We start from the raw sequence: 25,757 nt of genomic DNA on the forward strand, positions 1-25,757 counted from the left end.
TGACCCAGCAATCCCATTACTGGGTATATATCCAAAGGATTATAAATCGTTCTGGTATAAGGACACGTGCACATGAATGTTCATTGCAGCACTGTTTACCATAGCAAAGATCTGGAGCCAACCCAAATGCCCATCAATGATAGACTGGACAGGGAAAATGTGGCACATATACACCATGGAATATTATGCAACCATCAAAAATGATGCGTTTGTGTCCTTTGCAGGGACATGGATGAACCTGGAAACCATCATTCTCAGCAAACTGACAGAAGAGCAGAAGATCAAACACCACATGTTCTCACTCATAGGGGGGTGTTGAACAATGAGAACACATGGACACAGGGAGGGGAGCACTACACACTGGCGTCAGTTGGGGGAAAATAGGGGAGGGACGATGTGGGTGGGGAGTTGGGGAGAGATAGCAAGGGGAGAGATGCCAGATGTAGGTGATGGGGAGGAAGGCAGCAAATCACACTGCCATGTGTGTACCTATGCAACAATCTTGCATGTTCTTCACATGTACTCCAAAACCTAAAATGCAATAAAATAAATAAATGGAAAAAAAAAAATTAGCGGGGCATGGTGGCATGCACCTATAGTCCCAGCTACTCAGAAGACTGAGGTGGGAGGATCTGTGAGCCCAGGAGTGTGAGGCTGCAATAAGCTATGTTTGTGCCACTGCACTCTAGGCCAAGCAACAGAGCGAGACTTTATCTCTAAACAAAAATAGAAGTTCAAGGTCCCAGCCATGTTCCAAGTTTCTACAGAGACACACAATACAACTTATGGAAGGCCTCTTCTCAACTGCAAGTAAGAAGCACAAGGTGTGTAGGGGGTAGACAGTGAGACTTCATGGTTAGAGGAGCCTACATCTAAATGGAACTGAGACAGGAACGTTAAAAAACTTGCCCAAGAGCACACAGCCAGTGAGGCAGGAAGCCAGTATTAAAACTCAAGCAAATCTCAGGGGAATTATGCTGAGTGAGGAAAAAAGCCAATCTTAAGAGGTTACATATTATCTAATTCTGTAACATTCTTGTGTAACATTCTTGAAATTACAAAATTATCAAAACAGAGAACAGGTTCCAGGTCAGAAGGGCAGGGAGGGAGGTGGCTGTAGCCATAGCAGGGTGGGATGAGAAGTCCTCACAATGATAGAACATGTTTGGGTCTTGATTGTGGTGGTGGTGTGATACAGAAGTTGATGTGTGGTACAGATGCACGGAATTAAATATGCGCGCGCACACACACACACACACACACACACATACACAAATGTGTTAAAGCTGGTGAAATCTGAAAAAGCTCTGTGGATTGTCCCAGAGTCAATCTCCTGGTTTCAATAGTGTTGAGCAGTATGTAAGATATTACCACTGGATGAAACTGAATGAAGGGCACAGAGGATTTCTGTTTTTATTTCTTACGACTGTGCTCGAATCTATAATTACTTCAAAATAAAAAGTTAAAAAACAAACAAAAAGCAACTCAGGCAATTGGAGGCTTGAGCCTAAGCCTTAACTATGATATAGGGTCAGTAGCTGTGAAATTTTTATAAATCAAGAGATTTTTTAAAATTAAACAATATGATATTTAACAATTTCTATTATTCTGCAATGTTCTGTTTACCTGTTAATGGACAAGGAAAATCTAATTTAAAATGGTTTTCAATTGAGTGTGTTAAGTATTTTATCTAAACCCTTACTTTCTCATAATATAATATAACCCACATAAAACATCCCAATTCAACATAAGGTGGGGAAACAGTGTCTAAACTATCTATATTTATTTCATAAGCCCCCATTAAAATACAAACTTCTATAGGTAGAAAAGTAATGAGGAAACAAAAGCTTTAAAATAATCCTTGGCCAGGTGTGATGTCTCATGCCTGTAAGCCCAGCACCTTGGGATACCAAGGCTGGAGGATCACTTGAGGCCAAGAGTTAAAGACCAGCCTGGCCAACATGGTCTTTTAAAATACAAAAATTAGCCGAAGTGTGGTGGCGCATGCCTGTAATCCCAGCTACTCAGGAGGTTGAGGCAGGAGAATCGATTGAACCTGGGAGGCTGAGGTTGCAGTGAGCCGAGATTGCACCCATTGCGTTCCAGCCTGGGCAACAGAGCAAGACTCTGTCTCAAAAAATAAAAAAAATTTAAAAAATAATCCTCTGTGTCCAGCACCATGGACTGAATTGTCCATGTAACACTCACATTTTTCTTCTGCATTCATGGAAGGCTGCAGGGAGAAAGGAGTCCCTTTGCTCAGCGTTCCTTCTGCAAGTGTCCTCCAAATCCATAGTAAAAGTAACTTCTCTTTTGTTCATCTTCAGTTGTTTTGATTTTTCTGAAATTTTACATTTTAGGCTCTGGAGGATACTGTATCATATGTATGGCAACAATCTGTGCAAACTGTTGTGCTTAATTGTGGGAAAATGTATTTACAAAGCAGATTTGAGATAGCACAGGATGGTGACCTGGCTCTACAGAGACCACAGGGAAGGAGGCCAAACAGTCTGGAAGACTGTGATCTGGGAATGCAAACCTGGGCCTGAGAAGGAGGAGGGGAAATTCCCCAGAGAGGCCTCAGAGCCCTGGGGAACCCGAGAGCAGGAAAAGGACCAGCCCGACCTGTGAACTCCTGGAAAGAGCTGGGAAGTGAAGATCCTCTCAGCTCTAAGCAAGGCAGCCCAGGGACGGTAATGGGGCACAATCCCGGTGGGCTGCACCTGCAGCTCTGGAATACCTGGCTCTCATTCACTTCCTCTGCCTGCCCCTTCCGCCTTTCCATAATAGGAACAGACTGTTGGGAAAAAAAAATTAAACACTGTTTTCATTGTAAACCTGAGAAATTATCAATAAGAAACATTTTCTGCTCATGGGCCTCAGGCAGCTGCATGGTCTGCATCCCAGGAGCCGGGTGCTGGGTGACAACAAAAAGAGCTTTGATGGATATGGTGCCAGAGCAGAGCTCAGGAGAGGATAAGTTGAGCAAAAATTTGACATGTAGTTCATTTCACTTTCCTGCTTTTTAGTATTTGTATTTGATTTCAGACTTTCCCATTAAGTACCTGTAATCCCAGCACTTTGGGAGGCCAAGGTAGAAGGATCATGTGAACTCAGGAGTTCAAGACCAGCCTGGGCAACATAGTGAGACCCCCCCACTGCTGCTAAAATAAATAAACATTAGCTGGGTATGGTGGTGTGTGCCTGTAGTCCCAGCTACTTGGGAGGCTGAGATGGGAGAATCCTTGAGCCTCAGAGGTAGAGGCTGCAGTGAGCCATAATGGCGTCACTGCAGTCCAACCTGTGCTACAGAGCAAAACCCTGTCTCAGAAGCACAAAACATACAAGGGGTAGTGGGAATAGACTTTCCCATTAATATCTGATGAACCCCAAAATGGGTTAGTGTTGGTGATTTTATAGCCTCCAGTAGTCAGTGCAAAGACTTCCAGATTCCTATGTGTGAGACTTAGGCCTAGTGGGTATAATAAGTAGGTGAATTGGCCAAGCTCACAGTGATCCTGTCACTGCCCTTGTTACCTGAATAGAAGAGCACCCAGGGGCTGTGGGTGCATGAAATATTTCACCCTCGCCCCCACCCCCTCCCAAACACAGTTGGTGGGCCCTACGTCTACTTCCTGCAACTGAAAATGAGTTTGAAATTCTGGTTCTGTCTGTTCTGTCTTTCGAGCAGGCCCTGGCCTGGCCCTGCCATGGTCTTGGATAGGTTTCCTAATTTCTAGGCCTCAGTTTTCTTTTTTATAATAATGATTATTATTATAATAGCGACATTGTTGAATATCTGCCCTTTGCAAGGTAACTCCATGGTACTTTAGTTTATTCAATTCTTACAACTAATCTTTAGTAGTTATTTTTACCATTTTTAAAAAACGTAAAACTGTGGAAACTGAAGTTTAGACAGGCTGAGTAATTTGTCAAACCATAGCCGGAAGTGGAGGGGATACTTCCAAAAACAGATTCAAAGAAATATTCAAAGTCCATTTCTTGTTCTAAAATCCTATCGCTATTTTGGTGTAAAATGATTCACAAGAAGCAAAATCACATTGTCAAAACGAAAATCATATTTACTCCACCAAAAAGAACAGTTCTCTTACTGACAATCATATTTTCCAAAGTGACAGAACACATATTTTATGGAGATTAAAGACTCTGTTACTAATATTCCCTTGTGTGTGTAAACTATGAAAGGGCTTCAAAGCACCAAACTTTTATGACAGTGCATAGTGACCACTGTTAGAACAACGTATTGTATAACTGAAAATTGCAAAGAGAGTAGATTTTCAGTGTTCTCACCACCAAAAAAAAATGCATGTTAGGCAATGCATATATTAGCTCAATTTAGGCATTCCACAATGTATACATATTTTAAAACATTATATACACAATAACTATATATAATTATTGTTTGTTAATTTTAAAAATTAGTTTTAAAAACTTTAGGACTGAATACAGATGCTCACCATAAAGTAGACTAAAAGTGAAACAAAATTATTCCCCTTGAGATTTTGCACAGACTATCTCTTTGCTGACATTTTAAAGAATAATTCAAACACTTGTTAATTCATGGGCATAAAGACATCTGACCAGCCATGGTGTGTGGTTTTAAAATTTCAGATTTATTTATTTCATTTGTTTATTTATTTTTCTGGAGACAGAGTTTCTCTCTTGTCGCCCAGGCTGGAAGGGAGTGGTGTGAGCCCTCAATACATTGTTCAATGGCGTTTTTTCCCCTGAATAGCTTTCCATGGCTATTAGTTGCCACCAAATAATGCAATATTAAGTACAATTGAATGGCGGGTGAGACAGGCTTCTTTAATAATGGTGCTTAGGAACATTCAGAAACTCAGGGAAGCTTAAAAACCAACGTGAAAGTACTTATCAGTACCAGAGAGAACAATGGTAAGGGGCGGTGGAAGGAACAAGAAAAATACTAGGGTATTATTTCCCTCCTTTTAATTGAAAGACTACCAAACCACATGACACTTTTCAAAAGTCACAAGATTAATAATTAAATGTCACAGGAGAGAAAAAGTCAGAGTGGCGCTCTGGAGGAGTTGAAAGAGCAGGCTAAGATTTTGATTCATGTTCAACTTGGCCGTTTGTCCTGAAAACGTTTCTAAAGAATGCTAGAAAGTTGAATATAAGCTTATAAACTGTGTCAGGCAGCTTGGAAGGAAAATATTGAACAAACCCATCATTAATTCTCACATCTAAATCCAGTATATTTATTAGTAAAGGTATATATGTGGTAGTGGTAATGGTCATTGATGAAACCTTAGTTCATGTGGATTTAGAAACTGCATAAGAATCTAGTTTTACTGAGGAATACATGAATAAAGATCTTCAAATACGGGATCTACATTGATACAGAGCTCAGCCCACTCACTCAGGAGCTACTACCCTCATCCTGCCACATGAATCTGACCGAGGTCCATTTATCCCTACCCTAAGTTACCATGATTTACTACTAAGTAGAACAGACTTAAACCACAGGCTTTGTGAGCTGGCTTCTTAACATAACACCCAGGGAAGCCTACCAAGGAGTAAGGGACACAGGGGACAAAATGTGTTACTCCGCATCCTGAAGAAGACAGACAAGACGCCATATTCCTTCTTACTTAACTTCTATGGGCTTTGTTCCTACTTTAGATAAAAGAGACAGAACTGAAAATAAAGGAAAATCAGTTAAAGAAGTTAAAAAGGGTGAGTAAATAAAGAAATGGGTAGAACCAAGAGTTACCTTCATTTACTACTCCCTCCTCTTTTCTCCTTTGGTTGATTCCTTTCTATTCTATAGTATTTTGCATATTGTCTATCTTATCCACCAGATTTTAAGCTCTCTGGAGAAGGACTATGTCTTAATGATCTTTATCTTTTAGTTCTGTCTGTTCATCCATTAATTTATCCATTCATGCAACAACTGTTATTGAGTGCCCAATGTGCCAGTTACTATTGTAGAAGCTTGGGATACATCAATGAGCAAAACAAATGGGGGGAAAGATTGATAATAAAATACATTGAATGAGTAAGTAAAGTATATAGTATTAAAAAAAAGTGGTAAGTGTTATGGGAGAAAATGAGTTGTGGAAAGTAGAAACGTTCCCTTTCAAAGTTTCCTTTCTTGTTAAAGAATAATAATAATAATAAATGTTAGAAATAATAGTCTCTTTAAAAGACATTCTTCAAAGCCTTCTTGCTTTTTACTAGTGACTCCTTATTAAGCCCTATCCTGTGTAACCGTTAGATATAAAGGAATAAGTACATTCTATGTCCTTGTGCTTTAACCAAGATATTTGTGTTAGACCTGCTCACAGGCATGCAAGACATTCTACATCCCTGTACTTTAACCAAGATATTTATGTTACTGCTTTTCTAAGTCCTTTGGCAAGCAACTTCCTGTCCTTCCCTATTTAGACTTCCTCTTTTCCTTTTGTTCTCCATTGCTTTTACCTGTTTAAAAAAGTTTTAAATTATTAGTCAATCACATTCAGTTTTAGATTGTGAGGTCTGGCTCCAGCCAATGGAGATCAAACACAGCAGTAAGGCATAACTCCAAATGCATAAAGAATAAATATGTCTCCGTTTCCTGTGTTCTTTGTACTGTTGTGGCAAGATCACCAGCGAAGTCACCCTTTCTGGAAGAAGTAAAGATTACCTTGCTGAGAGATCTTTTGTCTCAGTGCTGATTTTTCTTTGTGGCATCGAGCATTTGTTTCCAACATGAGTGCAAGGTAAAGAAGTTTGGGACTTGAGGGTAGGTGTATTAAGCTACAGTAATAACAGTGGTGATCAGCATATGATCACCAAGAAAATCATAACTGAGCCAAGACTGAGAGGAAGTATGAAAGTGAGTCCAGCAGAGAACCAGGGAGGAGGGAGTTGGGAGAAAGTGCTTCAGGTCGAGGGCTAGAGCATAGGCCCTAGAGTAGAAGCATATCTGATATGTTCCAGGAACAAAATGGTGGTCAGTTCAACTGAAACAGACTGAGCCTGGAGGAATCCAGGGGAAAGGGAAGTCAAAGGCTGTGGCAAGCCAGATCAGGGAAGCTTTTACCCTGAGATGGGAGCCACTGCAGCATGTGAATATTGAGAGACATGACATGTCCTATGTTTTAAATGGATCATTCTGGCTGCCAGGTTGGCAATAGACTATAAAAGCACAAATTTGTGTCAAAATATAAAGCAAAGCCCAACAAAACTTAAAAAAAAATCAAACATGAGTTTCTATACTGCCAGGCATGGATAGAAACACACCAGTGAAAAAGTTCACTGAGTAACTCATGAATTAGGAGAAGTCAGGGTTCTCTAAGTGTGAGAAAGAGAGAAGGGAGTTTGGGGTTTACATCCATTTACATGAATTAAAGGCTGGAAAGTAGTGCTCTGCATAGGTTGGAACAGCGTTGATAAAACATGTGCCTTTATTAACTGGACGGAAAGGAGTCTTTGGTTAGGTCCAACAAGGGTCTGGTACAGGGGTCACTCAAAGTTCACAGCTCGTGATCTGCTTCAGTTGGTTAGAACCAGTTGTGGTATAGCATAGCATTCCATTTAGATATCTACTAGCTAAGTGCTGTAAGTGGAAAATTTTCTTTTACAGGTGGAAACAGGGAAACCTGTTAGGAAGCTCTTACACAAATCCAGGCAGCAAATGATGAGGCTCATACCAGAGTGCAGTAGTGAAGGTGGTGAGAAGCAGTTAGATTTGGGTATATGTGGAGATGGTAAAGAATGACTTTCAGGTTTTTGGCCTGTGCAACTGGATGCTTGAAGTTGCCCTGGAGATAGGAAAGGCTGTGAATGGTGCAGGTTTTGGGGAAAGATTTGGAGTTCATGTGAGTTTTAAGATGTCTATTAGACACCTGAGTGGGAACAGCAATAGAGACAGTGAGGTCTGGCTGGTGACATGAAGAGGGGACCTGAAACTCTATAGATGGTGTTGAACGGCAGGATACCCGGTGCATTTGCCTATGCAGCAAAGGAGACAGAACCCTGGAAAGCCCAACCATTTACCCCCTCCTAGTTCCAGTTTTAATTCATAGAAGATATTCTTGGCCACCTCCTTAAGTATTTTGTGGAATGAAGTGGAGGCATCAATAGATCAAGGATCTTTGTGCCTAAAGTGGTGTTTCTGAAAAGAGTGGATACTCATTAGTAGCTACTTTTGACAGTCTCCTATTTCCCAGACATTAGCCTATATGCTTTACAAACATACATGCTTAATCTCTCCAAATTTATGTTATAATCCCCATTATTACAGATTAGGAACCTGAGGCCAGAAAAGTCAAGTAATTTGCCCAGCATCATATAGCTAGTAAAGGCAGGGCTGGAATTTAAGTTCAAATTTGTCTGAGTCTCTTATAATTCTGCCTTCAGTGGTAAATTACTTATCTGTGTAGAAAGCAAAATGAATAGAAAATGGGGGGGTCCCAACAGCGTGTAGTTCCTGGCATGTATCACTGTGCAACAGTCTTCAATCTTGAGCCTGTATCAGAATCATCTGGATGCCTTGTTTAAACAAACTGTTGGACCTCAACCCAGAATTCCTGATTCCACAGGTCTGGGATTTGGCCTGCTAATTTGCATTTCTAACAGGTCCCCAGGTGTTGTTGCTACTGCTGGTGTAGGGATGACACTTTGAGAACCACTGGTTTAGCGAGTTTTCCCTGATTCTGCCAGCTAATAGCCTCCACCTGCCAAATGGCCAGCTCTCTCCAATTACCAAAAGGGAAGAAGAGAGAAGTTCACAACTAATTAGAACTGCTTCTGAGTCCTTAGCACGATAGTTCCTTCAGTTTTAACTCCTAGTTCTCTCCTTTCTGAGACACATGAAAGTTGGGGAGTGGGGGTAGAGGATCATGGGGTGATGGTGGTTCCACTCCAGGTTTTCTCCAACACACCGTTTACCACGCTGTCTAGCAAGACTTCTTTTACTGTTAGACTCTCAGTGGTCTCATTGTCCTTTCCTGGGAAGAAAGTTCCATCATCACCTCTCCTGCTCCTAGTGGCTGTCAGGCATAGGGGAGGGTTCAGGTATGGTGGGCCTTAAAAGTTTATCCAACTATTGGGAGTGCCCCTTTAAGAACAAGAATACAAGCTTATAAATACACAATTAGGTGCAGAGCCTTGGAAGGAACTTGTGCAAGAGAGGGGGCCCTGCAGCTTAAGCTTCATTAGCTTCATGGGAAATCGAACTTATATCAAACATGTCTGTATATGTCTAAGATCCAATTACAGACAGATGCAAGTTATTTCCCATGGAGCTGCTGAGCCTCAGGCTAACCAGGGGATGTGGCTGATTGCTGTGTAAGAGAACCTGAGCACTTCATGGTTGGAAAGGCTTGTTTGTCCTGAACTTGGCAATGGGGGAAGGGCTGCTGACTGGCAAAGCTGGCACGCTGGGGGCTAAGCAAAAGCGGGTTTACATATCCTTGGGTTTGATCTTTTCCGTGAGTTAAAAGCCTTCCAGAAATCTCTTGCCTTAGAGATTTTAAAAGCCAACTTAGAGATAATAATTATTCCTAGTTTATCAAAACAAAATTTGACTACTCAATTTTAAGACTAATACTCAAAAAAGTAGTTATTTATTTTTGGGGATGGAGTTTTGCTCTCGTGCAGGGTATAGTGCAGTCGTACAATCTTGGGTCACTGCAACTTCACCTCTTCGGTTTAAGCAATTCTTCTGCCTCAGCCTTCCAAGTACTTGGGATTACAGAAATGCACTACCACGCCCGGCTAATTTTTGATTTTTTTTTTTTTTTTTTTTTTTTTTTTAGTAGAGATGGGTTTTCACCATGTTGGTGAGGCAGATCTCGAACTCCCGACCTCAGGTGATCTGCCTGCCCACTTCGGCCTCCCGAAGTGTTGGGATTATAGGCGTAAGCCACTGCGCCCCCCCCCCCTTAAATAGGTTTGGGTTGTTTTGTGTTTGTTTTTGAGATTGAGTCTCGCTCTGGGGCCACAGGCACATGCCACCACACCCGGCTAATTTTTGTATTTTTAGTAGAGACGCGGTTTCACCATGTTGGCGAGGATGGTCTAGATTTCCGGACCTAGTGATCCGCCCGCCTTGGTCTCCCAAAGTGTTGGGATTACAGGCGTGAGCCACAGCGCCCAACCCTAAAAGTGCGTTTTTAAATCATTAGGGTAAGGTCATAAATACATATTAATTTATGAATAAATTTAAGTGCTTGCTTGACACAGGGGGCTACATCACAGATTCTGGAGTTCCTTTTCTAAAGTCTTTCTAAAACCTTATTTTCCTATCTAGCTTGTTCTGAGACGTACTGCGGGCAGACTTGGCCTTACAAACATATCGACTCATTCAACAAATATAGCTGAGGAAAGCCAAATGTCTCTGGGCTAGGAACTGGGAGGAAGTTACTAAGATGAGTAAAGAAGGACCCCCTCAAAAAATTAAATTAAGTCTTGGAGAGAATAGCCACGCACACCAAGAACCTCAACCTAAGAGGAAAAGCGTATCTAAGAGGCGTGAAATGGCTCGTGAAGAAAACAGGCGTCTTTAGAATTCTTCCAGGTCCAGTGCAGTGGCTTACGCCTGTGATCCCAGCACTTAGGAAGGCCGAGGCAGGCGGATTACTGGAGCCCAGGAGTTCGAGACTGGCCTGGCCAACATAGTGAGACACCGTCTCTTAAAAGAAAAATTAGCCTGGCGTGGTGGTGGGCGGCAAAACCAGGCCCTGTCTCGAAAGAGAGAAAAAGGCAAGGAAAGGAAAGGAAAAAGAATTCTTCCTCGAGAGAGGAAGCCGGTTACTGGATATTCGAAAGCGCAGTCTGCCCCTGCCTTCTCCTTCCAGGGTCACTGACGCTTTCTGCACACACAACGTGTTCCGCGGCAAAGTGGGCATAAGCCAAGGCAAGAGGACTGCATCAAGCATCTCCTGGGTACCATGATTTGGAAAACCCAAGAATGAGTTCGGTGAGCCACCATCCTCAAGAAAGCACCATCAGGAACTGAGTCGGGCCGCGGGTATTCTCGACGTCAAAGAGGCCGAGGGGTATGCCACCAGGAGCAGTCACTGGAACCGACCTTCCGCGCTCGTCTTGCGGTCCCGATACGCACTCAAACCCCTGGAAGTCTGTCACACTGTAGGGCAGAGCACGCAGGCAGGCTTGTCACCGCGCCAGAGAAGCGGACAAGCCTCGCGTCGCCCCGGAACCCCACCCCTCCCCCGCCCACGCACCGCGGCGCCTGCGCAGCGAGGCCGCCCCATCCCCACGTGATCGCCGTCACCGCCTCCGCGAAGCGGAAGCGGCCATCATAAGTCCTGGCGGCTGGACCCGGGCCTGCCTCCCTCCTTCTCCCGCGCCGGGCAGCGGTAACGGGCTGGGGTTGTTCTGTCCTGGTTCTGTCTGGCCGTGAAGTCGCAAGCCTCTGAGAGTGGGACGAGGAGGCAGGGCCCAAGCGCTCCCGGGCGGACAGACTGATTGGCGGACCGCCCAAGCGTCGGCACAGCGGAGGCAGTGCCCAGAGCCGCGCCCCGCCCCTCGCAAGCCAGCTCTCAGAGCCCGTGGCCCGTGCCCGTTTCCAGTATGGCCGCCCGCCGCGCCTGACCCGCGGCCTCTCCGCTCCGACTCCTGGTAGGCGATGCCCAGGCCGAGGCCGTGACTGACACTCCAGCTCACACGCACGCACGGACCCAGGCCCACAACCGGAGCCCGAGCCCTGGGCTCGGAACCGTTGTCGCCCCCGGCGCCGCGGCCAGAACCCGGACCACGGCTTCCGCGCCGCCGCTGCCGCCTAGCCGAGAAGGGCCGCGCCGGATCTCGAGCGCGGCGGCCCCCGGCCGGCAGGGATGGGGAAGCGGGCGGGAGGAGGAGCAGCCGGAGCCGCCGCCGCCGCCTCCACGTCCGCCGGGGCCGGGCTGGAGCCTACTGCCGGCCGTAGCGGGGGCCCGCGAAGCGCGACCGCCGGCCTCCTGGGAGCGCTGCACCTGGTGATGACCCTTGTAGTGGCCGCGGCGCGGGCTGAAAAGGAAGGTGGGTGTCCGCTGGCGGCGTCCCTGCGGCGGGGCTGTCACCAAGCTCTCGCGGAGCCCGGGAGGGCTGGGCCGGGAGAAAGGGCCGCGGCCGGGGCTCCGGCGCGAAGTTGGGCGGTCGGGTACCGTCCCGAGCAAGGACCTCGCGTCACCCGCTGCACCGAGTGGCCCTCGCTCTCCGTGATTTCTTCCCCTGTCTCCTGTCACTGCCATTTCAAAACTTCCTGAGTTCTCTTACGTTCTTGCCACTTGACCGGCTAGGTTGGAGGGGCATATTTTTGGCTTTATTGCGGCTAATTGTACATTTTAGGACACTGCTGTTTTCTTGATTGAGGTTTTAAAAACGTGCAGACAGAGCTTAATTTTAAATGTTGTGGTAAAAATAGTGAGACACAGCTTACAAAATTTCACTTTGAATTTTTTTCAGACATTTCTTTGAGAGGGATCTTGGTCCTGTAGCTTCCTCCTTTAATAACTCTGCGGTATTGGTGACTATTTTTATGCCTAAATACAGTTCCATTTAACTCTGTAGCAAGCTGTCGAAAGCCTGTTTACATTTCTTTATTTTAAAATATGTAACTCGGTGCGTTTTTCTTTGATGTGAAAGTCTTTAAAAATTAATGTGAAGTTGCCAGCTTGCAAACCTTTATCTATAATTTACAGCTAAAGGTTAGCCCCTATTTTGAAAAACTCTCATTAGTATTGTACTGCTGCAAAATGGGTACTTGGACAGGGTCAGAAATTATTTTGCAATCCTGAAGACTAAATCAGTGTAATTTCATCTACACTACCTGCTTTTGAGCCAAGGGACATGTGAATGGTCACAGAGCCTTCATGAAGAATTCACAAAATGAATAGTAAAAAAAAAAAAAAAAAAAAAAAAAACTAAACAAAACTTGTTAGTTTAGCTACCATTTTGCATGAAACTACAAGAAAACAATTTCTTGCCACGGTAACTTTAGAGTTAACATTCTATTTTATGACTAAAGTCACTTGCCTTTCATTGCTATTGAGGTAAAAGCAAATACAAAGCAAATTATTATTAAAGTGCAAATGTGCTTCAGTTTACTGTTTTTTTAAATTTTTGTCCACAGTGCTACATTCCCTTATTTAACTCTTTAAGCAACTTTAGTCTGGGTTAACATTGGTGGAAATTATTCAAAGAATTTCCATCTACAGAAAGGATTAATTGATGGAAGCAAGATTATTTCCGGAATAAAATTTTGCTGCTTTAAGACTAGTCAGGCCTGAGGTTGTCATAATACATAATTGGCTACAGATCTGCAGTTAGTTGAGTGTTCTTTCTTATGTGTGATCATGGTACCTAGCATTTTGGCATGTAGTGGGTGTTCATTGAACCCAAAATAGTGCAGTAATTTAATGGACATTTTTTTGTGGGGGGGGACTTCAAGTAGACCTTGGTGAGTATTGTGTCCTTGTTTTTCTGTTCCTTTGCTTACCTTGCACAGTGTCAGACACACAGGCGCTTAGCCTTTGTTTGAGTGAATGACTGTTTTCATGGGCCCTTAGCACAGGGAAATGAAATAATGGTTGAATCTAGTAAAGCATTAAGTTTGTATTTTCTTTCTACTGCTGCTTATTTTTCTAATAGCCATTTTATATGCTAATAAAACTTTACTCTGGGTAAAGTTAAGTAAACAAAACTTTTGTTTGAGAACTGTCAGCCTAAAATATATTGCTTATTTCTTATTTGCATAGTTTATACATGTTTTAGTGCACCTCTCTAATATTTATAAATGTGCGTAAGGATTGGACGAAGAGAATACTTGCCAGGGTGTTAAGTGTGTATTAAAGGAGGTGGTTGAATCAGCCAGTGGTCCTGGGTGAATCATATATCCTTTGTAGCCCATATTTGTCGATATGAACAATTTGTGTGTGCAGAGTTATCCAAAATATTGATGGGGATGATACTAATATAGAACACAGGCCTCTACCCATCATAAACAGATCTGGTTCTAATTAAATATTCTGTGAAGGTATCTCCAGAAATGGCTTGTGCTTTAAACCTTCTTACTGATCATATTCCAGTATTGTTTCTGAGTAAGTAGGGGAAATGCAATTTATTTTCCTATGTGATTGTGATACTGTGAGTTTGGCATCTGATGAGACACAAATACAATATTTGCCCTAAAAGGTACTGTTGAGTTTTTCAGCAAATCTCTGGGCAGATTTCTGAAGATGGCTGAGTTCAATTGGTCCATTTACACCCGGAGAATTTTTTGTGCCTATCGAAGTAGCATAAACTAGTTTTAAATTTCAAAGTTAAGATTTACCTGCAGTTTTAATGATGGTTCTGTAGGTATTTTGCATGTTCGTATGTTTTTTCATGCATTACTATATAATTTCACTGGAAAATCTTTAAAAGACAGTAAAACTCATTGTCTCTTGAAGAAAAGCTGCAGAAATAAATTACCTAATGCAGTTTGTCATGTTTGGACTTGATGTTGATTTTCTTGAGTCAGAAGCATGGAGCATTCCGTGTCTTAACATCCTATATGTCTTAACTGAGCTCTGGGAGTGTGCTGTCACTAGTCCAGAGGAAAGGTACCTTTGAGACTGTTTTGGCTGTGATGTAAAGTTTGTAAGGACTTTTGAAAGAGTTTCCAGAGATAGAAGTTACTATAATCACTACAAATAACCAGTTCTAAATTGGTGGCAAGATATTTCATGAGGCTAATATCAAGATATTGAGAATAGTGAAAACGTGTGTGAGTTGTGAAAATATATTTTAAAAATATGTAGTGAAAATATATATGTGTGTATATAAAATGTATAATTTTAATAGTCTTTTGAATTATAAATCAGCCCATTATGACTGGCAAATAAGACCATTTTAAAAGCATCATTTACCATGTAGTAACATTTCATTGTGAAGTGAGTTTTTGGAAGGTATTTAATTTATTATAAATGAGAAGCTATAGTTTATGTATCTAGTAAATATGAATTTGAATAAATTTTCAAGAATGATTGTTTCAATATATGACAATTTAAATTTCATTGTTACATGCTTTATTAATTGGCAATGAAATGACAGGGTAACATTTTATAGCCTTTATTAGGACTTTTAAAATTTTTTGCCAGTGTACTATAGTTTCATGCACAAATTTTGGTTTTCAGCTGTATTTGTGACATAGGTGCAAAACACAGTACAAAAATACAAAGCATATGGAAAAAGTACATAGGACTAAAGACTACAAGAAAAGAGATAAGAATCCAATAGTTTTCTAAGGGTGGTACAATTGACTAAGAGTGGTATTTACTTTTTCTTAACCAAATTATTTTTAACCTGCTTATTACTCGACAGTGTTAAAATGTTTTTGAAAGTGATTTTCTTTCTTTTTTTTTTGAGATGGAGTCTCACTCTGTCACCCAGGCTGGAGTGCAGTGGCGCGATCTCAGCTCACTGCAATCTCTGCCTCCTGGGTTCAAACAGTTTTCCTGCCTCAGCCTCCTAAGTAGCTGGGATTACAGATGTGTGCCACCACACTTGGCTAATTTTTGTATTTTTATTAGTGATGGGGTTTCACCATGTTGGCCAGGCTGGTCTGGAACCCCTGACCTCGGGTGATCTGCCTGCCTCAGCTTCCCAAAGTGCTGGGGTTACAGGTATGAGACAACGCGCTCACCCAAAGTCATTTTCTTAAGAGTGAGATGTGTTAACCCTTTGTATGGGGTAGAGTGGGTACCTTTTAACTTAGAGCCTAGTAAATAGAATATTATTTAATAAGTGCTTCACTAATGAACTTTCATAGCTTGCTTTTACTAAAGGTTATTTGGTACTGTCAGGAGCATTGGAGTTCTATAGTTAGAAAAAGTGTGTCCTCTTTTCCTCTTGCCAATGACCATTTTCCTCCTCTTTCTAATTCTTACAGTGGATCCTCATAGACATGTGCCAGAAAGATTGCTTTGGGAGTAGATGTAAACTCATCTGTTACCATACAGAGTGGCAATAAGCCAGATTTCTCTTGGAGGAAAATAAAATCTTTGCTAGGTGCATGATATTTTAGGCGTTCTCTCTCTCTCTCTCTCTCCTGTATGTGACTCAAGCTCTCTGGGCCTTACCAGACCAAGAGGCCCTTTTCCTATAGCTGAATTTCCCCCCACTTCTCTTGAGAGCAGCATCTGGCGTTGTTTTGGTGACTCTGTGCTTCTTGGTTCTGGTTGTGCCCTAGCTGTCAGTTGCTGTTCTCCAGTTGTCAGCTGTTGTTTCCCCCTATGTGTGTCTAGCCGCTGGTGCACACTGCATATGTCTAGGGCAGAATTATCTTGTGCCACCTCTAGTTTTCAGTTTTTTTTTTATTAATGCCATGATTATTCTGCCTGCCCCATTGGATTCAGTTGTGACCCTCCACCAAGTGGCATCAGTGCCTGTTATATCCTCTTAGGATCAACTCTCCCACCGCCTTCAGCCTGGGGCATTGCAGCAGCCTCTCTCCTACCACCTCTCCATTTCTGTTCAGTCCTGCATGCTCCCTCTGAATTTGTGGTGTCTGTGTTACGCATTCATCATTCATTTTGACACTTAATTGTGTACTGCCTTGTTTAGCTACTTAAATGATTTAATGGGTGTCATTCTTTACCTAGACCGGAATTTCTGTAGGGCAGAACCTTTGTCAACATCTGTAGTACATACATAGCAGGCATTCAGTTTCGAATGAAAGTTTGCCTAAAAGGAGCTTATCTTCTTCTTTTTGTACCTGAGAACCTGGATTGAGAGTCAGAGGTATAGATAAAACTCTGTTCTGGTGCAGATGGCAGGAGGAAATCTGCTGTAATAGGACATTGAATAACACTTTTTTTCTTCCCCACATGTTGCTTTTTCTTATAACTAAAAGGAATTGTATGTACTTAACCATCACTCTTAAAATTTTTGGATTTTAAGATTTTCAGAGTCTCATAAAACCCTAATTTATAGATCATGAAACTGAGTCATAGAGAAGTTAAGTAATATACCCAAAGTGACAGGGCTGTTAAATGGTGGAGTCAGGATTCCATCCTAAGCCGTCTTTCCCTTGAGCCAAACTGTGTAAGCCTGAATGAGCACTTCAGGAATTAGATTTTGTTATATTGTACCAGCTGCAAAAAGAACAGACTTGACAGTTCATGCAAAACCAATGTATTAAGTATTCAAGTAAAATGTACTTTTTTGGTTTATTTTCTTAAACAGCCACAAGCTTTCATATCAGTTTCTCTTGACTTGTTAATAGTTAAAGTAATCACAGGCCATTCTGGACCTCATGGTTCTTAAAAGGAAACCACTGAGCAGATAATCCAGGAAAATGAATATTTGGTATTCGAAGCTACTGTCTTTGTTCTTGATGACTTAGATATCTGGTCATATTGCTAAGGTTAAACAATATTGCCTTCTGTAGATACTGCTTAGCTCCGGATTAGTGTGATGAGTTAGTTTATAAACTTGTGGAATATTCTCAGAAGCTGGCCCTGGATTAAAAGGAACTGGACATAATGCAAGGGCTGGTAGTGGCATTGCCTTGGCAGGGGAAAATCTCTCACAGACTTTCATTAGAGGTCCGAGGGCTTCAGAAGAAGTTCATTTATGGCGCTTTGTTCTTATTAGGGCATTTTCGAATTAGGTGGTCATTAGTTCTCATTTGTAGTTCCAAATCTTTTTTGTTTTTTAAATTCCCATGTGATTCCCTTTTTTTTTTTTTTTTGAGATGGAGTCTCACTCTTTCACACAGGCTAGAGCGCAGTGCTGTGATCTCAGCTCACTCCAACCTCTGCTGCCTGAGTTCAAGCAGTTCTCCTGCCTCAGCCTCCCGAGTAGCTAGGATTACAGGTGCTTGCCACCATGCCCGGCTAATTTTTGTATTTTTGGTAGAGATGGTGTTTTACCATCTTGGCCAGGCTGGTCTTAAATTTATGACCTCGTGATCTATCCTCCTCGGCCTCCCAAAGTGCAGGGATTACAGGCGTGAGCCACCGAGCCCAGCCATGATTACTTTTCGAGACCAGCCTGGCCAAAGTGGTGAAACCCTATCTCTACTAAAAATACAAAAAATTAGCCGGGCATGGTGGCACGCGCCTGTAATTCCAGCTACTTGGGAGGCTAGGCAGCAGAAACCCTTGAACCTGGGAGGAGGTTGCAGTGAGCCGAGATCATGCCACTGCACTCCAGCCTAGGTGACACAGTGAGACTCTGTCTCAAAAAAAAAAAAAAAAAAAAACACAGATGGAAGGTTTCTAGAATGCCTTCGCCATTTGCCTGATTCATTTTGTTGCATACAACTCTGCCGTTTTATGGCAGACTGAGGTGTAAGAGGATCTTTTGGATGGTCAGTCATGATAGAGTATGAAATTGACATTTTTATTTATTTTCTAAAAACTGCATTCAAAAAACACATAACTGTAGGGTCCAGCCCTACAGGGTCCTGTGAGCCCCTCTCTGCTGGTGCAGAGTCGAGAAACTGGAAATAAAAGACACAAGACACAGAGATAGAGAAAAAAGAGTTTGGGCTCAGGGGACCACTGCCAACCAAAGCACGAAGTCCGGCAGTGGTCCCAAGTGTCTGCACACTCTGACTTTTACTGAGTACAAAGCAGGGGACGGGGTAGGTAGGATCAGGTAATGGTGGCCAGTGATAGGGTCAGGTACATCGCGTGTCATAGGGTTGGGGGTCTAGGACTTTCAGGTAGACGAGATGAAGGAGCATAATGCGTCAGCACTTTTTCCATATTACTTAAAAAAAAAAAAAAAAAAAAAGATTTCTGTTACTTTTGCTGATTATCTCTTCTAAGAAAAAAGGAACCAGTTGCAGAAGCGGAACAGGAAAGTGGACGTGGAATGTGACCACTGAAGCAGAGCATCATATAGAGACAATTAAGCCCCCGGATGTCTGCGGACTTCCCTGACAGCTGTCAGACCTACTGCAAGAGCTTGGAGGAGCAGTTTTCTCCTGGCTTCTCCAGGGAAGGAAACATCTTGGACTTCTCCTTCCACAGCTGGCTAAACAGTGGGCACTTCCCCAGCTCTGGCGCTGCTGCACAGCCAAGGTGCCCTCCAGCAGCCCTTATGCAGGCGTAACAGAGGACTTAGAGTGTCTTGCCTTAAGGTCACTTCTTTCACAGTGTCACCTTAGGTTCACACTTCCAGACCTGAGAGGCATTAGTAAAAGATTATGCGGAGTATATATACATATCTTAATGGTTACCTATAAATAACTGAGATCACCTGTGAATAACTACTATAGTTATATCTCTAGTTATTCTTCATTTATATGGGACCAGGCTGAGACTTCTGACTCCTGTCTCCACACTTATGGAGTCCCCCACCCATACATAATAAAATACTTAATGATTTTTGTGTATACAGTTCATTAGTGTTAAGTATATTCACATTGTTGTGTAGCAGATCTCCAGAACTACTTCATGTAAAATTGGAGCTCTATACCTATTAAACAACTTTCTATTTCTCTCCCTACCCTTAACCCCCACCCCCAGGCTCCTGGTAACCACAGTTCTTCCTTCTTGTCTATGAATTTGACTACTTTAGATACCTCATGTATGTAGAATAATGCAGGTTTGTGACCTGCTTATTTTATTTAGCATAATATCTGTAAGGTTCATCCATGTTGTAGGATGTGACATGAGTTCCTTTCTTTTTAAGGTTGAATTTTTATTCCATTGTATGGATGTATCACATTTCGTTTATCCATTCATCCATTCGTGAACACTAGGCTCGCTCCCATCTCTTGGCTCTTGTGACTAATGCTGTGAAGTTGAGTATGCAAATATCTCAAGACCCTGGTCTGAACTATTTTGCATGTCTACCCAGAAGAGAGATTTCTGGATCATGTAGTACTATTTTTAATTTCTTAAGCAGCTATCACATTTCCATAGTGGTTGCATAATCTTACAATGTCGTGAATGGTGCACAAGGATTCCAGTTTCTCCATGCCCTTGCCAGCAATTATTTTTTGTTTTGTTTTGATAGTGGTATGAGGTGATATCTCATTATGGTATTGATTTGCATTTTTCTAATGATTAGTGATATTGAGCATCTTTTCATATCCTTCTTGGGTATTTGTATATCTCCTTTGGAGAAGTGTCTGTTCAAGTCCTTTGCCAATGTTATGATCAGGTTTTGTTGTTGTTGAGTTATAGGAGTTCCTTATATATTCTGGATATTAATGTCTCATGAGATGATTCGCAAATATGTTCTCCCATTTGGCAGGTTGCCTTTTCACTGTGTTGGTCAGAATAAAAGTTTTTGTTTGGTATAGTTACTTTTGCTTTTGATGTCATATCTGGGATATCATTGCCAAATCCAATGTCATGAAGCTTTTCCCCTGTGCATTTTATAGTTTTGGGTTTTATGTTTTGGTCTTTAACCCATTTTGAGTTAACTTTTATTTATGGTGTAAGATAAAGGGTACAACTCTATTCTTTTACATGTGGATATTCAGTTTCTCCAGTTCCATTTGTTAAAGAGGCTACCCTTTCTTCATTGAGTAGTCTTTGTGTCGTTGTATAAAAATTAATTGGTCATATATGCAAGGGTTTATTTCTGGACTCTATTGTTTTTAATTGCTCTGTGTGTCTGTCTTTATGCCAGTACCACACTATTTTGAATACTATAGCTTTGTAATATGTTTTGAAATGAGGAAATGTGAGACCTCAAACTGTCTTCTTCCTTTTCAAGATTATTTTGGCTCTTTGGGGTCCCTAGAGATGCTGTGTGAATTTTAGAATGCATTTTTCTACTTCCCTTGGGATTTTGGGATTTTGATAGGGATTGTGTTGAACCTGTAGATCACATTGGACAGTATTGATATCTTAACAGTATTCTAACCCGTAAACATGAGATGTCTTTTCATTTATTTGCGTCTAATTTTTTCAGCAGTGTCTTGTAATTTTCAGTGTACAAATCTTTCACTTTCTTGGTTCGGTTTATTCTTAAGTGTTTTATTCTTTTTGGTGTCGTTGAACATAAAACATGCATTTTTGAACTAATGTTTTTAATCAGCGTATGACTAATAGTTGTAAATATGTAGTTTTTAGTAAACACTCCATATTTGAAACAAAAAAAAAAAATGCTGTATACTTAAGGTATTTCCTTAATTACTTGCCAATAAAATGAAAGATATTTTAAGCCCTCCTTAGTTCTAACAATTTGTGACTGTTTTTTAAACCACTTCTAATGATTGCAAAGTGATATGGCAGTTTGGTTCTTGAAAGCTAGTTTTTTCTGTTTGGTTCTAGTATTATGTTTGGATCAAAGGATGCACTAGTTAAAAACTATTTTGGCAGTAAAGTTTGAGGAATAGCATAGCCAACTTTATGGATTCAAGTTAATTAGTGATTTGTATTCACTGTATGGCAAGGGCCCTACATGGATTTTCTTTTTACAGAATGATTAAATTGGAAGCAGAAGATTTTCTAGGCAATTATTTATGATACAAAGGTGCTCTCTAAAACTTTACTGTATTTATAAAGAGCTTTGAGATAGTTTAAGTTTGTCATTCCAAAAGTTATTGGGTAGAGCAGTGTACAAGAGAGGGCAGTGTACTTGCAAAGCTTTCGGCAAAATTGGGACCATCTTTAGAAATGCCTCTATGGATTGGTGACATGAGCTCATCTGAAATACTGCTTCTTGATTAGCAAATGGGAAATGAAGTAGTGGTCAGAACTACCAAGAGATAATTTCTCTATCAGAATGGGTGCAGCAGTGGTTATGTTTCAGATATAGGGGAGTTCTTAGGTATTTAGGTGTCTACCTCATTGTACGAGGTGGCCTCTGTTGAGTTATGGCTGGACATGAATGTAGGTTACTGAGAATTGTTTTGAATAGAGAAAGATGTAGGAAGGAGAAAATGGGCCAGTAATTAGGTCTGGTTTTATTGGAATCCTAGAGATTCTTGTATAAATTGATTGTAAGAATAAAACAAATTATAAATTACAGATTAATAAATGGTGAAAAACTGTAACCAATCAGGAACCAACATGAGTCATCCATGTTTTGATCTCTATTCCTTCCTCACCTGTCTTTCCTCTCCTCAATCCTTTCCTATTCCTTTTCCCAATTAAAAAAAGTAGATATTGCCAGATAGTTTTCTTCAAAGGCATTCAGTTTACATCTCAACAACTCTGTATGCCTGTGCTTGCTTCCCCACACTGGTTGTTATCATTCATTTAAGTTCTTACCGGTCTGCCAATAAAGTTGTCACATTTTAATTTATTTTAAAACAATTACTAGTAAGACTGAATGCTTTTATACGTTTGTAGCCATTCATATTTCTTTTGTGTTGTTTGATCATGTCTTTTGTCAGTTTTCCCATTGATATTTGAATTTTTCTTTTTGACTAAAAGTTTTTTGACTTGGAATCTTTAAGGATTTAATATTTTTTGGAGTTTCTATTTGCATTTGAATTTTTTATTTTCTATTATTATTTTAAACTTGTCAGCCAACTCTGTCACTCTTTTTTTTTTTTTTTTTTTAGTGGTTTCTGCCTTTCTCATCATACATCAAAAACTCTGCATAAAGATTATATATTCACCAATATTTTATATCCATGCTTCCATCTTTAAATGCAGGTCTCTATTTCTTCAGCCTGTTGGCATCAGGTAGGAAATCTGTTGTCTTCCAATCATTAGTCAATTGCCTTAACACCACTTATTGAATTACATATAGTATTTCCTTTCATTCAAATTCTGTTATATACTGGGACCTATTTCTTGATTTTTTTTCCTAAGTATTTTTTTTCTCATATATATGTGTATATATTTGTATATTTCTGTTTTAACTTTATTTTAGATAATATAGCTTATTTATACATTTAACTAGCTGGCTCAGCAGGTCATCCCCTCTCCCTAAATGATTATTCTTCAAAAAGTATTTTCTTGTCTGCCTTGTTTTTATTCCCTATGAATCCTCAAATCATTTTGTAAAGAGAATTTAAAATTGCTGTTTGCTTTTCGATTACTTTGGAATTTGACTTTGTGTGTGTGTGTGTGTGTGTGTGTGTGTGTGTGTGTGTGTGAGAGAGAGAGAGAGAGAGTTTCATTCTTGTTGCCCATGCTGGAATGCAATGCCATGATCTTGCTCACTGCAACTTCCACCTCCAAGTTTCATGCAATTCTCCTGTCTCAGCCTCCCAAGTGGCTGGGATTACAGGCATGCACCACTATACCTGGCTAATTTTGTATTTTTAGTAGAGACGAGGTTTCTCCATGTTGGTCAGGCTGGTCTCAAACTTCTGACCTCAGGTAATCCACCCGCCTCGGCCTCCCAAAGTGCTGGGATTATAGGCGTGAACCACCATGACCAGCTGGAATTTGACAACTTTATTGGGCTTTCCATTCTGTTTTCCTTTCTTCTATGTATATACATATGTGTTAAGTTAAATTGTATGAAATTACAGTTTTTATCAGTCCAACATAATTGAATAACAACTTATTCAATCTAATATTAGTATGTATGTTTTTATGTATTGTATTGGCTAGAGCTTCAGAATAATGTCAGATAACAGGGATGAAAAAGCAGCCATCCTGTGTCTTTCCGGTTTTTGAGAAAAATGTCTTGAATATTTCATTGTGTAGTATGATTGGGGTAGTTGGTTGAAGTTAGATGTTCTATAGGAACAGCTGATAGGAAATTTCTTATGTTTTTAGAGAGTTTTAGTTTTAAGAGTTACTAGGGGTAGGTACTACATTTTATCCCATGCAGTTATTTTATGGCCTTTCAACCTTAAGCTATAGGAGCAGTCCTCTTAACTCAGCTGCTCTCTTGGTGAATTTATACCCATATCTATCTTCCCTCTAGGAAACTTGTCCAGGGGTACCCATTGGACTTGGGCTGCCTGCAGCTGCCAGGCTACACTGACATACTTCCACGTTTGCTCCTTCTAGTTGATGTGCGTATTTTAAAATGGCGGTTTTGTTTTTAACCAAAACTCTTTTTAAAAAGCTATTATATTGATATAATACCTGATGAGTATTGATAATATCAATATTTATTATATCAATATATAGTAATTGTCATAGTAATATAATATATATGTATTAATAATCCCTCATGAATAGATTAATGCCCTCCCTTGCGGGATGGGGAACTGAGTAAGTCCTCACATTTAATTTCCAAGAGAGTTCCCCTGAGACCTGGTATTAAAATGAACCTGTCACCACCCCCCTTGTCACCGTGTGATCTGCACAGGGCTGCCCTTCCAGGAGTGGAAGCCGCCTGAGGCCCTCAGGAGAAGCAGATGCTACTACCACACTTCCTGTACAGCCTGTGGAACCATGAGCCAAATAAACCTCTTTTCTTTGTAAATTACCCAGCCTTCAGTATTCCTTTGTAGCAACACAAATGGACTGAGATATCAGTTTGCTCTCAAATAACTTGATATTTTATTAAAAAATACCAACAAAACTTTTTATGGAATTAGAAAAGTTGCTGTTAAATTTTCTTTGAAAAAATGAAAATGTAGAAATACTGGGGAATTTCTCAAAAAGAAAAGTTAGCACAAGCAGTCATTAAAACCTGCTCTTAAGCTATTATATAATCGATATAATTAGAATAAGTACTGGTATATAAATAGATTAATGGAATACAATAGAAATTCTAGTAATAGACCTAAGTATATGTGGTCTATGTTAACCTACTTTTCTTCTGGAAGTCTGGAATTTTAGTATGTGTTAGTTAGAGGGATAACATGTGGCTAGCCCCGAGTAAAAACCTTGGAACTCTGTATTTGTTTCTTACTGTGCCTGTAGCAAATTAGCACAAGTTGAGTGGGTTAAAACACAAACCCTTATCATTCCAAAAGGCAGAAGTCCAAAGTCAGGGTGTCCGGGCCATGCTCTCTCTGGAGGCTTCAGGGGAGAATCTTTTTCCTTGTCTTTTTTAGCTTCTAGAGGCTTCCTGAATTCCTTGGTTCATGGCCTCTGACATCACTTCACCTTTCTGCTAATCCCAGCATCTTGCTCCCATCCTCATATCACCTTCTATTCCTCTGAATGTGATTATTAATATATTTGGCTCATGTGGCTAATCCGGGATAATCTCCGCATCTCAAAATCCTTAATTTAATTACAGTTTCAAAGTTCTTTTTGCCATATAAAGTAACATTCACAGCTTCCTGGGATTAGGACATGGACATTTTGGGGAGCCTACCACAGACATTGAGTTTCTAATGAGTTTTCTTGATAGCTATGACACCAAAAGCACAAACAACAAAAGGAAGGAAAATAGATAAATTAGACAGCAAAATTTAGAAGTTTTGTGCTTTAAAAAGGCCCTGTAAAGAATGCAAAAAGACAGCCCACAGAATGGGAGAAAAATTTTTGCAAATTACATATCTGATAAAGGGACATATATCTAGAATATGTAAAGAACTCTTATAACCTCAGTAAATTCAGACAACTCAATTTAAAAATGGGCAGGGGATCTGAATAGGCATTTCTCCAAATAAAGATACACATGAGATATATATGAAAAGATCTCAGCATCATTAGCTATAAGAGAAATACATATGAAAACCAAATTGAGACACCATTTCACACTCAATAGCATATGCTCACTTCCTGTTTTTGTGCCCTGTTTGGTATGTCTCACAATATTTTAGACTTTTTCATTATTATATCTGTTGTGGTAATCTGTGATCAGTGATCTTTGATGTGATTGTATAATTGTTTGGGATGCCCACAAACCACACCCATATGACACTGCAGACTTAACTGATAAATGTCTGTGTTCTGACTACT

The 25,757-nt window shown here is 40.8% G+C and overlaps 1 protein-coding gene across 6 annotated transcripts in view; it reads left to right on the top strand.

The window, feature by feature from the left end:
• Positions 1-11,295: 11,295 nt before the first annotated feature.
• TMEM131 (transmembrane protein 131) overlaps positions 11,296-25,757 on the top strand; it is a 238,590-nt gene continuing 224,128 nt past the window's right edge. For 5 of the 6 annotated variants that reach the window (XM_017524072.2, XM_017524074.2, XM_037736938.1 and 2 more), the window contains exon 1: positions 11,297-12,015. In XM_017524072.2, the coding sequence (XP_017379561.1) occupies positions 11,832-12,015 (184 nt within the window). In that variant the 5' untranslated portion in view covers positions 11,297-11,831. Of the gene's footprint in view, positions 12,016-25,757 lie in introns of all 6 variants that reach the window. The other variant, XR_001823702.2, reaches the window with a different exon arrangement.

The sequence above is a fragment of the Cebus imitator genome, unplaced genomic scaffold (genome assembly GCF_001604975.1).
Source record: "Cebus imitator isolate Cc_AM_T3 unplaced genomic scaffold, Cebus_imitator-1.0 Scaffold31, whole genome shotgun sequence".
NCBI lineage: Eukaryota > Metazoa > Chordata > Mammalia > Primates > Cebidae > Cebus > Cebus imitator.